The 14,500-nt window shown below is 39.3% G+C and overlaps 3 protein-coding genes across 4 annotated transcripts; 1 reads left to right on the top strand and 2 right to left on the bottom strand.

The window, feature by feature from the left end:
* Window positions 1–247: 247 nt before the first annotated feature.
* On the bottom strand, window positions 248–1,876 carry LOC109117042 (ubiquitin-like protein 5). Its single transcript, XM_019203511.1, has 2 exons — window positions 1,530–1,876; window positions 248–485 (listed from the first exon to the last, which is right to left on the bottom strand). The coding sequence occupies exon 1, from the start codon at window positions 1,781–1,783 to the stop codon at window positions 1,562–1,564; it is 222 nt and encodes a 73-aa protein (XP_019059056.1). The 5' UTR covers window positions 1,784–1,876; the 3' UTR covers window positions 248–485; window positions 1,530–1,561.
* A 120-nt stretch (window positions 1,877–1,996) lies between these two features.
* LOC104827063 lies at window positions 1,997–4,898 on the bottom strand. Of its 2 annotated transcripts, none has more exons than XM_010560170.2 (3): window positions 4,618–4,898; window positions 3,481–3,877; window positions 1,997–2,509 (listed from the first exon to the last, which is right to left on the bottom strand). In XM_010560170.2, exons 1-3 carry the CDS (start codon window positions 4,814–4,816, stop codon window positions 2,206–2,208), a joined length of 900 nt encoding a protein of 299 aa, XP_010558472.1. In that variant the 5' UTR covers window positions 4,817–4,898; the 3' UTR covers window positions 1,997–2,205. The 2 variants fall into 2 exon arrangements, with proteins under 2 accessions (XP_010558472.1, XP_010558555.1); XM_010560253.2 differs by having other exon boundaries at window positions 4,645–4,896.
* Window positions 4,899–5,262: 364 nt separating this feature from the next.
* Window positions 5,263–14,352, top strand: LOC104826981 (isoamylase 1, chloroplastic). Its single transcript, XM_010560012.1, has 18 exons — window positions 5,263–5,749; window positions 5,849–6,031; window positions 6,195–6,287; window positions 6,471–6,623; window positions 7,597–7,688; window positions 8,081–8,222; window positions 8,299–8,406; window positions 9,191–9,276; window positions 9,748–9,819; window positions 9,896–10,022; window positions 11,011–11,097; window positions 11,336–11,428; window positions 12,088–12,246; window positions 12,487–12,570; window positions 12,877–12,957; window positions 13,043–13,125; window positions 13,485–13,602; window positions 13,868–14,352. The coding sequence occupies exons 1-18, from the start codon at window positions 5,396–5,398 to the stop codon at window positions 14,141–14,143; spliced, it is 2,391 nt and encodes a 796-aa protein (XP_010558314.1). The 5' UTR covers window positions 5,263–5,395; the 3' UTR covers window positions 14,144–14,352.
* Window positions 14,353–14,500: the final 148 nt, after the last annotated feature.

Raw genomic sequence — 14,500 nt, 5'->3', positions numbered from 1 at the left:
ATAAAACCCCCCCAGCCACAGCCGACCCTTCCGGTTCCGGCCTCAGCGAGGAGGTTCACATCACACCGCAAACAATCGAGACATGGAATGTTATCGACTGTTATTCATCATGTGTGAGTGTATCATCAAATCGGTCCAAAAAGGCATGATATAATAATCGGTCCAAATAAACATATATGTATTAGTTGGCCAATTTAAAACTCTAGCATCAGATGATTACTCAAACAGCAATCTCCACAAATCTATCTAACGAACGATTTTGCTATTTCACATCATCTAACGACAAACCACTCATGACCGCAATATGGATGCGATTGCGAGCGAGAGAGAAACATGTGATTAACAACGGGAATCAAACATGTCCAGTTGATTATTCACAATCATCTTCAGTGAGTATATTTCATTATACAGAAAACGGATAAATGCAGCATTACCTCTTCCTCTTGTAGCAACCGCCCCTCTCATGGCTCTGGTTCGTTATTTAACTGAAACCCAATACAAAGGACACTGTAAACACATGAATCTACAGAAAACAAATCGAAAGCAGGTTTCTTTCTATTCAGCAATGATGCTACAGTGTCAGTGTTACCAGTCAAACAAAAAGTGATCTGTACGGATCTCAATTGGATCCTAATTTTGTTCGTTAATCTGCAGACAATTGGATACCAAAAACCGACATAGAAAAGATGACTAATGAAAACGATGATGAATAGAGGGTTTCAGTTACATGCCCAAGTGGTTTAACTGTATTTTATTCGATCTTAAAACCCTCAACCAGCTAGAAACATAGCGAGAAAGCAATCTCGACTAACCTAACGAACCAGAGTATCTTTCATTTGCCATGAAATTTGTCTCCATCTACTTTTCTAAAGCTTAGTTCATGGGAAGATGCCATAAGAGATTGTTGTTATACAGAAACAGGAACAGTAGTAAAATTAGCTGATCTAAACGCAGCAATATCATAAGACTACAACCCGACAACAGATTGAATCCTGATTATTTTTTCAATTTATCATACCGTCGTGTGTTCTGCTCTAACTCGTGAGAGTTCAAATTATTAGATTGAAGATCAAAACCCTAGGGTGAAGAAGATGACTCGTCCTCAGTTTCCGATTCGTTATTCACCTATGAAACCATGATTCACCACTTCTTCACAGTTCCATGATTCTCCTACAAACTAAATTAAAACACTGCTCCAACAGAATGCAAAACCCTAACCCAAAAACCCAAAAAATCAGACTCGCAGACCACAAACCGCTTCCCAGATCCCTGACACAGAACCAAGACGTGAAGCTGAAAATCAGGCACGGTCATATCGAGAGGAAGCTTCGAAAAGCCATATAGCCAAAACACACAGATCCAGAAGTACGGATTCATATCATCCATGTTACCAATCGGATAATCATCTACGAAAAACCCAATTCACCAATTCGAACATAGTATCGCGATTCACCACATCACAAAAACCCTAATTCTGAACAACAGATCCACAATCAAAGATTGAAAAGCTCCAAACTCAACATAGGTACCATTAGATAGACGACGAAGAGATGCGAAGCTTTTAGTTGTAGTAGAGCTCAAGACCCATGCCATCGTGGATCTCGTAGTCCTTGAGAGTGATGTGATCCTTGTAGATGTTGTACCACTTCTGAATCCTGATCTTGTCGGCTCGAGTTCCGGTCTGCGCCGCCACCAGCTTCTTCAGGTCACCGATCGTATCATCCTCGTTGCACTTCACTCGCACCTTCTTCCCCAGTCGATCGTTCAACACAACTTCGATCATCTTCTTCCTATCGGTTCGGCTCTGATTCTCTGCTCTCGTTTGCTTTGGTGATTCCGAATTCGGACGATGGAAAGAAAAAAACCCTAAATTCTCTTTGAACTGAAATCGACCATATATTACTTTATTTTTTTCGTCCCGATTCCTTGAAATCCAAGTCGTGGAAAGGAGGAAATCTATTTTTTTCGAAACGACGGCGTTTAATTGCTAACCTAGTAATACAAGCATTGGTTGTCCGGAATTTTAAATATAGAAGCGTGACCGTACCATTTACATGACTTCAAAACAGATAACCAAAAGACCACGGACACCTATATACATATACATACACAATAAGCTTATTCTGACGTATCCTACAATTTTTTTTTTCCACTAGTAAAACCTAGTTTTTACATAATTTGATTTAAAATTTCCGGTTCCCCGGTTCATAGGAACTGGTCTGAAACTGAGGTGGTGTTGTTCAAGAGCTTCATCATGAAGTTGAACTCAGTGTCCGGAGAGATCTTGGGCTGAGGCCAATTTGCTCCTTCCGGGACCTTGATGCATCTGAAGCCTTGCTCTTTGTACAGTTTGGTCGCCCCTTGGTTGTTCAAATCACAGTGAAGGGCGACGGCTCGGCATCCCCATGTCATCGCTAACGCCTCCGCTTTCAAGATTAGTCTTTTTGCTATCCCCTTTCGCCGGAATCTCTCACGGACCGCCACGTTTGATATGTAAGCGATCCCGGCCCTGGTCGGAGTATCGTAGTCATAGGTTACACATTGAGTTTATAATAAAGCGGAAACACATATAGGAGCTGATTACCAAGAAACATACTAGCTTATTAAACTGTCGTCATAAAATGATAGGAGATCGCCTGGAAAGAAAGAAAAGGAGGAGAAAGCAAGAGAACAGGTCACAAGTGTTTGGTAATTTTGTCTGTATATTGCCGTACTCTGTTTAACTCTCTGTTCATATGTATACAAAAGTACCCGACTTTACCTACTAACAACCCCTAACTAATTAACTTCAGCTACTAACCGACTTACATAAGCTAACAAAATCGTTAATTTATAGGTAATACAGCTAAAGTGAGACTCTAGAGAGTCGAACATGGACACTTGCCTAGTAAAGTTTCCATCTTGTGCTTGATAAAAGACAGATTGATGGAGGTTTCAGTCACCCAGGAAATAAATAGACTTCGGTTTTTATCATGTAAAGACGAACACAAAATTTGCAAGACAATTTTCTACACTGTAGCATATATTTCGTTTTGGACGGTGTTTGTTTTACATAGACAATTAAAGAAGATAACGAGAACTCGAATCAAATGTGTTTTGTGTTCTCTCATCAACCATCATCATTTTACAATAACGAAAATATACGGGGTTAGTTGTTGCTAGCTTAACAAATTTTCTAGGACCAACAATTCAGACTGCTGGGATACGGCTAGAGCAGTAACTAAGCCAAAATTGGGTCTCGCGAGTAGCGAAGAAGACCTTTTATACTTAAATCGTGAAGCTGGTCTAGGCTCCAGGAACCTTTTTTCTAAGTTAGATCGCTTAGGCATCGTCCACTCACGACAACAAATGTCCGACTCAGAGTAGGTTCTTCATGCCCTTGCTATTTCAACCGAGTTTCTAAAAATATATAGAGTTTATCTCTAAAAAAGAAGGAAAATGTATAAGATAGATCACAGATAAAAAAAATAAAGAACACACCTTCTCTGGCGGAGGGGTCCTTTCCTTGGAAGAAAATCAGCCACTGTGTCCACTGTCAGGATCCCAGCTACATAACCTTTGTTCAGGCTGATTTTTGCATCAAAAGCTCCAATTTTTAAATCTTCGCTTCCGAAGCAAAATGTTTCATCCACTGAGCTCCCAATGACAGCGACTAAACAAGTCCTGCGGCAGCCTGCTGGAATAGAGAATCCTAATATCATAGCCATCAACCTATCTACTCTGAGCACGACATCTAAAGGGAACGAATAATCCGGGAAGAACGAGCTGCAGTGAGTCTCTGCAACTTCCCAACAGTCCTCCAATCTTGCTTCCCGGACAACAATTTCAGGCGACAAAGCTGGAAAAAGTTCAGCTATTTGGCTTGCCTTGCATATTCCTATACCCAAACAAAAAATCATTAGAACTAGAATGAAATAACTGAAAGGCCGAAACCATACACATGCACATTGCACAAAGACAGACAATATAGGGTAATGTAAACTTAACCACACTATTGTCCTCTCTCTTTGACAGATGAGGCATTCACATGTAACAGAGTAGACATCAGGATAGAACAAAACCCGGGCTCAAGAAAAGTGAGTAAGCTTCTTTACTCTTGCAAAAACACATGCTTGTGAACATCTTAAGGAAAGAGCTAAACTAAGAAGATATATCCTTTACTCTTCATACTAGTTAATCCATGTAAATATTGCAAATAGGTAATTTCCTCCCCTCCGGATGATCATAAGAATCCGGGTAATACATACAGTTAGAAACCATCAACTGTTTTGGTCAAACTATGCAAAACCATAAAAATCCCTAACATGTGATCCATGAATCGCCAAAATTTGAAAATCTAAACAAAAAAATCATCTAAATTTCACTTTCCACAACGATGATTTGGTGGGAATACTGGCTAAATCCGCTAAAATTCACTCCCTCCGTATCCGAGAGGACAAGATTCAGTCACAAAGGGTCAACGCTCATAACCTATCACCAGCAGAACCGCCATGGATTTCTACAACAAATTCGTTATCTAAATATTCTAGGTCGATATCCCATGTTCTCTAGAATTGCATTTGAAAGAATTGCGCGTAAAAATCCAACATCTAACCGAAATCGAATCTGATGGCTTACGAGATGTGGTAATCGTAGGGGCCAAACCTGAAGCGGAAGACGACGACGAAGAGTGAGGAAGCCTAGGAGAGAGAGAACATAGAGAGTGATGGTGTCCCCGGAGACGGGGAAAGGAGGAGGAGGAGAAGCAGCCATGGCGGTGGTGCTTGACGAGGGATGGTGATATCGCCGCCGTCGTCTCCAACAGTGAGCTCCTCATCTCTCTCTCTCTCTCTCCCCTCTTTCTAACGGAAGAAAAATCTTCGCGACTTGGCCAAGTGACAGAGATTGCTGAGGAGGGCGTGGGCAATCCGGGTTGGATTTTGTTTTCGGTTCGGTTTAGGGAAAACATTGTTATTTCTAATTTGAGCTATTTATAATTAAATATAAAGTTTCTAATTTCTAAATATTTATGAAAAATAAAAACCTGAAACATTAGGATGAGTTATTAGTTGGGTTCTTTATAAAAATTTCCAAAAATAAGTTAAAAACTGTACAAAAAAATTATATTTTGTAAACTATATATTTTTCGATAATTATTAAAAATGCTGACATTTTTTCGTTTTTCTTGGTACATTTCCTCTTCTTCCTTATAAGATAAAAATATTAAAAAAGACGAAATTAGCCTTCCCTACCCGAGTCCCTCCTTCAGTACTGCACTACCACTACCGTATTCAAACAGTTCGAAACACAGTCCTCACAATCATGGATCAAATGATCACCCTCTGAGTGAATTTCAGAACAGTTCCATTGATCTCAGCTTCTCAGATCCTTAACACGGTCTTCAAGAGAAGAAGCCATGGACGTTGCCAAATGCAGCAGCTTCACTTTCCTCGACCCTACCAAGCTCAGTTCTCTCCTCTCTAACCACAATTTCTCTCTTCCTCAAACTAGAAGCATCGCGCGCCGTTTCGCGCCGTCGGAGCGGCCATTGTCGCTTTCCGCGAGAATCTCCAGCTGTGGCGGAGGTGCGAGATCTGAGAACGTTGTCACGGCGGAGAAACCGGCTAAATCGGAGAGATTTCAGGTTTCCGGCGGCTTTCCCTCCCCGTTTGGCGCTACCCTCAGAGATGACGGCGTCAATTTCGCAATTTATTCTGCGAATTCGGTTTCTGCGACTCTCTGCTTGATTTCACCCTCCGATCTCCTGCAGGTCAGGGTTCATGCATCGTTTGTCTGGCGTGTTTTCTTGTTTGATGTTTTGAGCGGCTAATTTTTCGGAAATATTTGGTTAATTGTTTTGACGTTGTAGAACAAAGTGACAGAGGAGGTTCTGCTTGATCCGTCGACGAATAGAACTGGTCATATATGGCATGTGTTCTTGAGGGGAGATTTCAAAGATATGTTGTATGGTTACAGATTTGAAGGGAAGTCTTCACCTGAAGAAGGCCATTATTTTGACTCCTCCAATATTTTATTGGATCCTTATGCAAAAGTAAGGGAATGGTTTTTTTCTTTCCTGTTGAATAATTTGTCGAAACCTTAGTGCACAAAGCCGATTATTTTCAAGAGAAACAGAGAGAAGCTTATTTTGTAAAGCAGTACATGACTGAACGCTGTATTCTACCGACTGGAAATTGCCACTTTGGCCTTGATAGGCAGTTATAAGCAGAGATGAGTTCGGTGTTGTAGGACCTGATGACAGTTGTTGGCCTCAGATGGCCTGTATGGTGCCCACTCATCATGAAAAGGTATGACGTCCTTAAATGGTACTTTTGAATGTTGTAGAGCGAAATTTGACATTGTTTAGCAGTTCATATCACGTTTCATGCGACTTGTTAGTCTATTTTCCTTAGCACTAGTTCTATTGCAATTTTTTAGATACAATCTTAACTTTGATTTTGTTTTTGTGACTGGCCTTGGATGTTCTGCAGTTTGACTGGGAAGGGGATATGCCTCTGAAGCTTTTGCAGAGGGATCTTGTGATATACGAAATGCATGTTCGGGGCTTCACAAAGCATGAATCTAGTCATGTTGAATTCCCTGGCTCATACCTTGGTGTTGTGGAGAAGCTTGAACATTTGAAGGTACTGACTAGCACATATACCGTTGCTTAAACATTTTATTATTCTAATCAGAATGAAAAGTCAATATATAATTTCTATTTCAGTTCATGATGCAATGTTGATTGGGATATTGCCCTCATAAATATGTCTATCTGTCTTGACATTTGATTCATCATTTCTGAACATATGGGACTAATGATACTCCGGTTTATCAACTTCCAGTTAGACTCCTTGTTTAGGTTTTTATCCCTTGAAAGGCGCATCCCCTTTGAATTTTCTGCTCTTACTAGAAATTTGTCCATAATTTCTAAGAGTTGAAATAGAAGGTATAAAATGTGGGGTATGTGCTTCACATTGCCAATACAGGTGGAAGGAGATCTATCTACTTTAAGCAAGAAGGTGTCCACCTTTTTTAAAAGAATCATGTCATCTCATTCGAACGAGTTTTGTAGATTTGTCTGTGATAGAACCCGAGATTGGGTTCTATAGGAGAATAGATTGTCGAGAGATCTGCTTATCTCCTAAATTCAGTGCTTTCAGGGACTGAAAGACCTCCAAAATTGATCACACTGATGTCTTTATTTCACGTAGAAAAGCCCTTTATACAGGGTACGGAGCCATGGGAAACCCTAGGTAGAATCCTAGATATGATAGAAGATCAAAACCAACACAAATAGAAATAGAAACTCCTAACGTACGACAAGGACCTTAGAAACTTGTAGGCTACTCGGCCTCAGCTTCTTCTACACATCCCCTAGTGTAAGGCAAATGGTCCGGAGGCTTATCAGTAGGATGCAAACTTTTCCTCAAATCACAATGCATGATGAGTATGTCCACACTTCTAGAATCATTTGCCACTTGTTAACAGAGATCATTAGGCTTTGAAAGTTTCATCTGTTGCTCATATGCATGTACTTAGAGCCATTATCAAACAGAAAAAAATTTCAAGTATCGTTTGCTATTGTCTTCTTATTAGCTGTTTAAATGTTAACAGGAACTTGGGGTTAACTGCATAGAGTTAATGCCATGTCATGAGTTTAATGAGCTGGAGTATTATAGCTACAATGCCGTCTCAGGTGATTATAGGTATGGGTTCCACATAAGCGGCAATATTGTGGCAGCTGATATGTTTGCTTTACAAGCATTTATGGAGCTTTAAGATGTGACTACATTGAAAAACCATTGCTAGTTAATGTTTGTCACTGCTAGCATGTCTAAGTAATCTTTTAAAAGAATTTGTCAATAGTGTCTGTGTCAATACGGGGGAGATACCAATCAAACGCGGGAGCAAAACAACTCTCGGATAATTTGCCATAGTTGGAATACACATGAGAAGCAAACAGCCATAGATTATATGCATCTCTTGGTTTTATTGAGTTCTACGGCATAACTTGGTTAAATGTCTTTAAGTGGTATGTCTAAAGGGCCACCTCGCTGTTTTTCATGACATGCCTGTTTACATCATCTTACTTGTCCAGGGTAAATTTTTGGGGATACTCTACTGTCGGTTTCTTCTCTCCCATGATCAGATACTCATCAGTGGCCAATCGTGACTTTGCTGGCAAAGCAATAAATGAGTTCAAAGTTCTTGTCAGAGAGGCACATAAACGAGGAATGGAGGTGATAAATTGTTTCTGAGTCACAAAAAAGTGGCTTCTCAGATTTAGGGATGCAGTTCATAATATATTTCCTGCAGGTTATTATGGATGTTGTTTTCAACCACACTGCAGAAGGGAATGAAAAAGGCCCCGCCTTCTCATTTAGAGGTGTTGATAACAGCGCTTATTACATGGTTGCACCAAAGGTACTGCTCAAACAGCCAGATCATTTATTTTTATTTTTTTTGGAATTTTCACCGCTAAGGAAAATAGAAGTTATCTTAAGATTTGTGGAGTATGAAACTGATCATTCTTGATTTATTTGTTTTCCTTCCGTAACTAAAAATGAAGTAGAATCAGTAAGTGGGTTTCAGTTTTGCTAATTGGACATGAAGGATGCAGTTTATTTGGAGGCTTGATTTGAAGTGTTTGGTGTTTGTTTTTGGGCAAAGTGCAACAAACTTTGATGTTTTCATGTTATAGTTGGCACGGCAAAAACTTCCGCGTGCAGCTATCTTTTTAGCAAGTTAATTATTGCCTTTTTGGATGTGCTAGGCATGCAAATCATAACTATAACAGAATGCTACAGTGCGTCAGCTACTGTTTTGCTTACTATGTTTTTTCTCATGTTATTACGGCCTGTTTATCACTTATTGCTATTGTGTGAGTTTCAGGCCCCATCCCTAGTAATTTTCTGTGTCTTGTGTTCTATTGATCTATTCCTATCTATTATTGTCATGTCTGACTTATTTCGCAACTGACACCTCAGCAGAGGGTAGGACTTCCTAGTTGAATTTAATTAATCACAAAAAAATAAAATGTGAGAGTGAATGAAGAGGACTAGTTTTTGCTTATCGATGATATCTTAGCCAACACCCAAATTGTTTGCTTCTGCTTTCTAGTTTGTAGTTCTCACTTCTCATAGTGATAATTCTGACATGATTTCTTTTGAATGATAGTAATGTTGATCAAGGTTCTGTAATCTAACAGGGAGAGTTCTACAATTATTCAGGCTGCGGTAATACATTTAACTGCAATCATCCCGTGGTGCGCCAATTCATTGTGGATTGCTTAAGGTAGTCTCCTATGGACACACTAGATATATTATTTTACTGTTTTTGTAGCCCAGAAGTTTCTTGATACATATTCTATCATCCCTGGTTTTGTGTTTCATATATATATATATGCATTCTTTGTGACTGCGAAAAAAAGGTTTTCAGCAGCTTCATCTTTGAAGCGCTGCCAGTTTTAAATTTATTTTAGTGTATACCAGAAGGCTTTGTTTTGATCACCCTAGGCCTATGATGATTTGCTCATCTTCTAATCTGGAACATTCGAATGTAACTTTTTGGTTTGCCTGGTTTCTGATCACTCTAAGCAGGCAAACACCAGGTAACTTCTAAAGATAAATAACCATTTTCTGGCTTTTGCTGAGTTTATCATGACTTGCATGTTTTCCGAATCCTAAATCTGGACAAAGCTTTTGTACTTTATCATATTTAAATATTTCACAAGTTACAAGTCTATTTCTTTCTCTCTTGGATCAGATATTGGGTAACAGAAATGCATGTGGATGGCTTTCGCTTTGATCTTGGTTCGATTATGTCGAGGAGCAGCAGGTGAGTTTGTTCTAGCGTGCTTCAGCTCAGTTCAGGTGATTGTCTTTTGGAGTATTTATTCTTTTTTCCTTGTTAGTCTCTGGGATGCAGACAACGTGTATGGTGCTGATACAGAAGGTGACTTGCTGACAACCGGAAGCCCACTTAGCTGTCCTCCGCTAATCGACATGATAAGTAATGATCCAATACTTCGTGGGGTTAAGGTAATCAATCTAGTTTTCTCGTATTAATGCCTACTTTGTCATCCTTATCTGAAGATACCATGTTTCATTTGACTTTATGGTATTGACAAGAACCCTTTTCTTTCAACTCAGTGCCATTGTATAGCCTGTACCTCAATATCTAAATAAAGTATTATTGGCTGTTTGACATTTTTACCTGGAATATGGTATGTCTTTGTGGAAATATGTAGGCCACAGTATGCAGCTTTTCCTTGTAGTCATTTCAGTTGAATACATTCAGTTACAAAAGAAAGTTTGACATCAATCAGATACCATATGCATGTGCGTCTGTGCATATACAAGCAACAACAAAAAGTTGGATGACTTAAGTACAAACTAGAATTTTTCTAAAACAATTAATTACTCACTGAATTATGTTCCTTTAATGTAGTGGTCAAAAGTAGTATGCTAGATACTGTTTTCTAACTATTTCTGGGGGCTTTGTTCTTTACAAAGTTGAGGACCTAACTTCATGGAATTGACAATCATTACAAGTTCTAATATTCAGCTAATGGGCTCAAAGATGTTTGCCTAGGTTTGTGTCTTGTGTTGAGCCAACCTTGCTTGCTTCCTAGAGCTCAAGGATAATTCTACATAACTGCCAGAAATTTGGCTAAGTTGTGGAGATCTCACTACATGAACATGTATAAGGGCCACTGATCTGTTTTTAGTGAAGAATTAATCTGATAAATATATGGTGAAAACTTTGTGCCATTCCCTAGAACAGTTCCGTTTGAGCGTCCAATGTGGATAGTAGTCTGCTCTCATAAAGGTTTATGGATTCACGCAACCTCCTCTTTTTTCTGTTGTCGTGATGTCCAATTCTATGGATCATGGAAAGAAAGTAATATGTTTCATGTTTCTGTTGCTCGGCTGTAAATACATTTACGCGTGGGATCTTTTAACTTAAGGATAATGATAGAGGACATTATTGATGGAATAGTCTTCTTTTTTCTCTATGCAAATATAGCTAATAGCTGAAGCATGGGATGCTGGCGGCCTATACCAAGTTGGCACGTTTCCTCACTGGGGTATCTGGTCTGAATGGAATGGAAAGGTGAGCAAAGCTCCCTGAAACATGGAACTCTTTTATCTCAACGTAACTGATATAAAAAAACCAGTTCTCGAGAAAATATGAACAACCACATATATGCTGTAAACTTTCAGGTATGGGACAGAAGTCTTAACCATCTGATATGAAATGAGTGCTCGGTTCTTTCAACTTGCCATTGTTTGCATGCATGACATTGCTTACAGTTGCATGTGAGATGACTTTGGCATTCTTTCCATTTCAGTATCGGGATGTTGTGCGACAGTTCATCAAAGGTACCGATGGCTTCTCTGGTGCTTTTGGCGAATGTCTCTGTGGGAGCCCAAACTTGTATCAGGTAACATTTAGCTCTGTGTGTTGGGGTCTGCATATTGTCCGATGTCTGATATCTCGTGGTGACTCATCTTTTAGATGTTGATTTGGTCTGTCAAGCCTACTGCTTCTGAAATCATCTTTAAACTGTTTTATCAGTAGTGACAATGCTTTTATAAAACCCTGAAGCTTTTCAGATACATCAATGGAAGATGAGAAACAGGAAGCGTGTTTATATTTTTCTTATTGTTTGATTGATCTCAATTATTTATTAGGACGTAACTGTATTTTCTTGCCAATTAGAGCTGAAAGATAAGGAAGCTTGGAAATGCTTTTGTGCTTAACTTTATGTTTGATTGGCTCTCAACAATATGCATTTCCAAATAAAATATCTCTGTAGTTCCTTGAAGACATGCTATGGTATTCCTGGAAAGGTACAGGATGGTATGCTCATGCTGAACTCGTTTAGGGAACTGTAATTGACTTCAACCAGAAGAACTCATGCTGGTTTAAAATTTGCATAAAGCAGTCTGAGTAACCCTTTCATCTAACTTGTCTATTCCCTCTGCTATGCTGAGGATGTCAAAAACAAATATATTACTTGTCTCTGTGTTATTCTCCTAATGAAGTAACTTCATACCTGTGTAGCATTCTTTACTAAACCCAAATCTGTCTGTGCATCAGGAAGGAGGAAGAAAACCTTGGAACAGCATCAATTTCATATGTGCTCATGACGGATTTACTTTAGCAGATTTAGTAACTTACAACAATAAACATAACTTGGCGAATGGAGAAAATAATAATGATGGAGAGAATCACAACTATAGCTGGAACTGTGGGGAGGTATATGTTAAAAGTATTTTTTAAGTTGTGCTGTAAATTTGGAATTTTGAAGTAAAGGATCAATGCTCCAGGAAATTGAATTGCTATACCGTGTTGTATGTTTCCTGGTCAGCTATGTAGTTTAATTGGCCCCATTATTTCACAGAACCAAAACTAGACAGTTTGGATTTCAACAGCATGGTCACCGGCAGCTTTTCACCAAATTACAAAGTTTTTCGTTTCCATGGCAATGTTCTGTAGGAGGGAGAGTTTGCTAGCATATCAGTAAAGAAATTACGGAAACGGCAGATGCGGAATTTCTTTGTTTGCCTCATGGTCTCCCAGGTGAAAGATTGACCGACATTTTTCACTTTTTACCTAGGGTTTTATTTTTGGCTTCTGCATGAACTTACGTGAACAAGCATATACTAACATGATACTGGAGTAGATAGAGGTTGTTATGAGTTCAAGATTCTGAACTATTGGAGAATACATCACGCTGGTTATTAAGTGTGACAACCACAGTTGATTGCATATACGGCTCATTAATTGGTGTGTCTAGATATGGTTTCGTGTTTATGTGCGAGTTTCTATTTGAAATACTGCACTTGGTCTCAAATATTTTTCATTTCTTTTCTGTCTTTTATTCAGGGTGTTCCAATGTTCTACATGGGAGATGAGTATGGCCATACTAAAGGGGGAAACAACAACACCTATTGCCACGATAACTATGTTCAACCTTGATACCTTGCTTTCTACGTTTCTTTTAAATTTTTTCTCATCTTGGTTTTCCAAATGTAACACAGCTCTGTTTCAGATCAACTACTTTCGGTGGGATAAACAAGACGAATCATGTTCAGACTTCTTCAGATTTTGCCGTCTTCTTACCAAGTTTCGTGAGTATGTACCTCATTTTGTTGTATGTCAACTTTATTTAGTTTTGAATCTGATAGTCGACCTGATTTGAAATCCTCAAACATGAGAATCCATTGACATCCTTTCGTGTATCCATCGATAACCGAGTTAGCTCTTTCTTTTCCATTCAATGAAACTGACCATGGGAATAAATCCGTTCGAGAAACTGGCCATCGTCAATATCTGATGGGTCAGCATTGCATCTTCAATATTTGCAGAAATTAATTTATTCTGAAAGGCCGACTTTTATTTTTATCCCTGTTTAATGTACGATCATCTAGCCGGTCCTCTGTTCCTGTTTTATATTGGATTTCTTCTCATGATAAATATATGGTGTCTTGTAGTGAATGTGAGTCGCTTGGCCTGAACGACTTCCCAACAGCAGAGCGTCTGCAATGGCACGGTCATGCCGCTGGGATGCCAGATTGGTCTGAAACAAGTCGATTTGTTGCATTTTCACTGGTACCTTTCATGCCCCCTTCCCCGTCTCTGCCATAGTTATCAGGATATTCACCACATTACTATCTCTTGGATTTCATGGTGAAGTACTTTCGTCTACTTGTCTGATGAGTTCTATTTTCTTTTACCGGTCACTAAGAAACAAACACTACGCTTTTGCGCGTAATTTTCACATATACTCGGGACAAGGAACTGTTATGACAGACTCTCGTACCATTGCTCTAGGGACCTTGACTATTTGCATGCTCGAATTTTGGTTTTTTCGCAGGTTGACACAGTAAAGAGTGAGATCTATGTGGCGTTCAATGCAAGCCACTTACCCGTCCTTGTCTCGCTACCCGAGAGGCCCGGATACAGGTGGGAACCGTTCGTAGACACGAGCAAACCATACCCTTTTGACTGTATCACACCCGACCTCCCCGAGAGAGCCACGGCAATTAAGCAGTACGCCCACTTCTTGGATGCCAATATGTACCCTATGCTAAGTTATTCATCCATTATCCTTCTATTATCACCCGTCATCGACGTCGGTAATGGCTTGTAAATCGTAAAAAAAAATGCCCAAAATGTCTACATAGTAGTATGTGTATGTAAATAAAGGCGAGGAGGACAAACAAGAGAGAGACTGGTTGGTTTGCTGAAGAAATCAGTCACAAAAAGGTAACTTAGCCATATAAAGGCGTGTTGTGTTGCTGTAATTGTGTATAGTGCAGATAAGTTTGTGGCATAAATACCCGAACCGACGGTTGAGTATCCGAAAATCGGATATACACATTGCAACCAGGTAGAAATTGAGTTTTAGTGTCTAAAATATGAAATTCAGATTCGGGTTAATATTTTCAGATCCCGTGGATGCCGAATAATAGAAAAATAATCATTTTTATTTGAATTATTAGAAAAT

This window comes from Tarenaya hassleriana, unplaced genomic scaffold, assembly GCF_000463585.1.
Source record: "Tarenaya hassleriana unplaced genomic scaffold, ASM46358v1 Cleome1, whole genome shotgun sequence".
Taxonomy (NCBI): Eukaryota; Viridiplantae; Streptophyta; class Magnoliopsida; order Brassicales; family Cleomaceae; genus Tarenaya; species Tarenaya hassleriana.
Note: the sequence above shows the minus strand (reverse complement) of the source record. Positions and strands in the feature narration are given on the sequence as shown.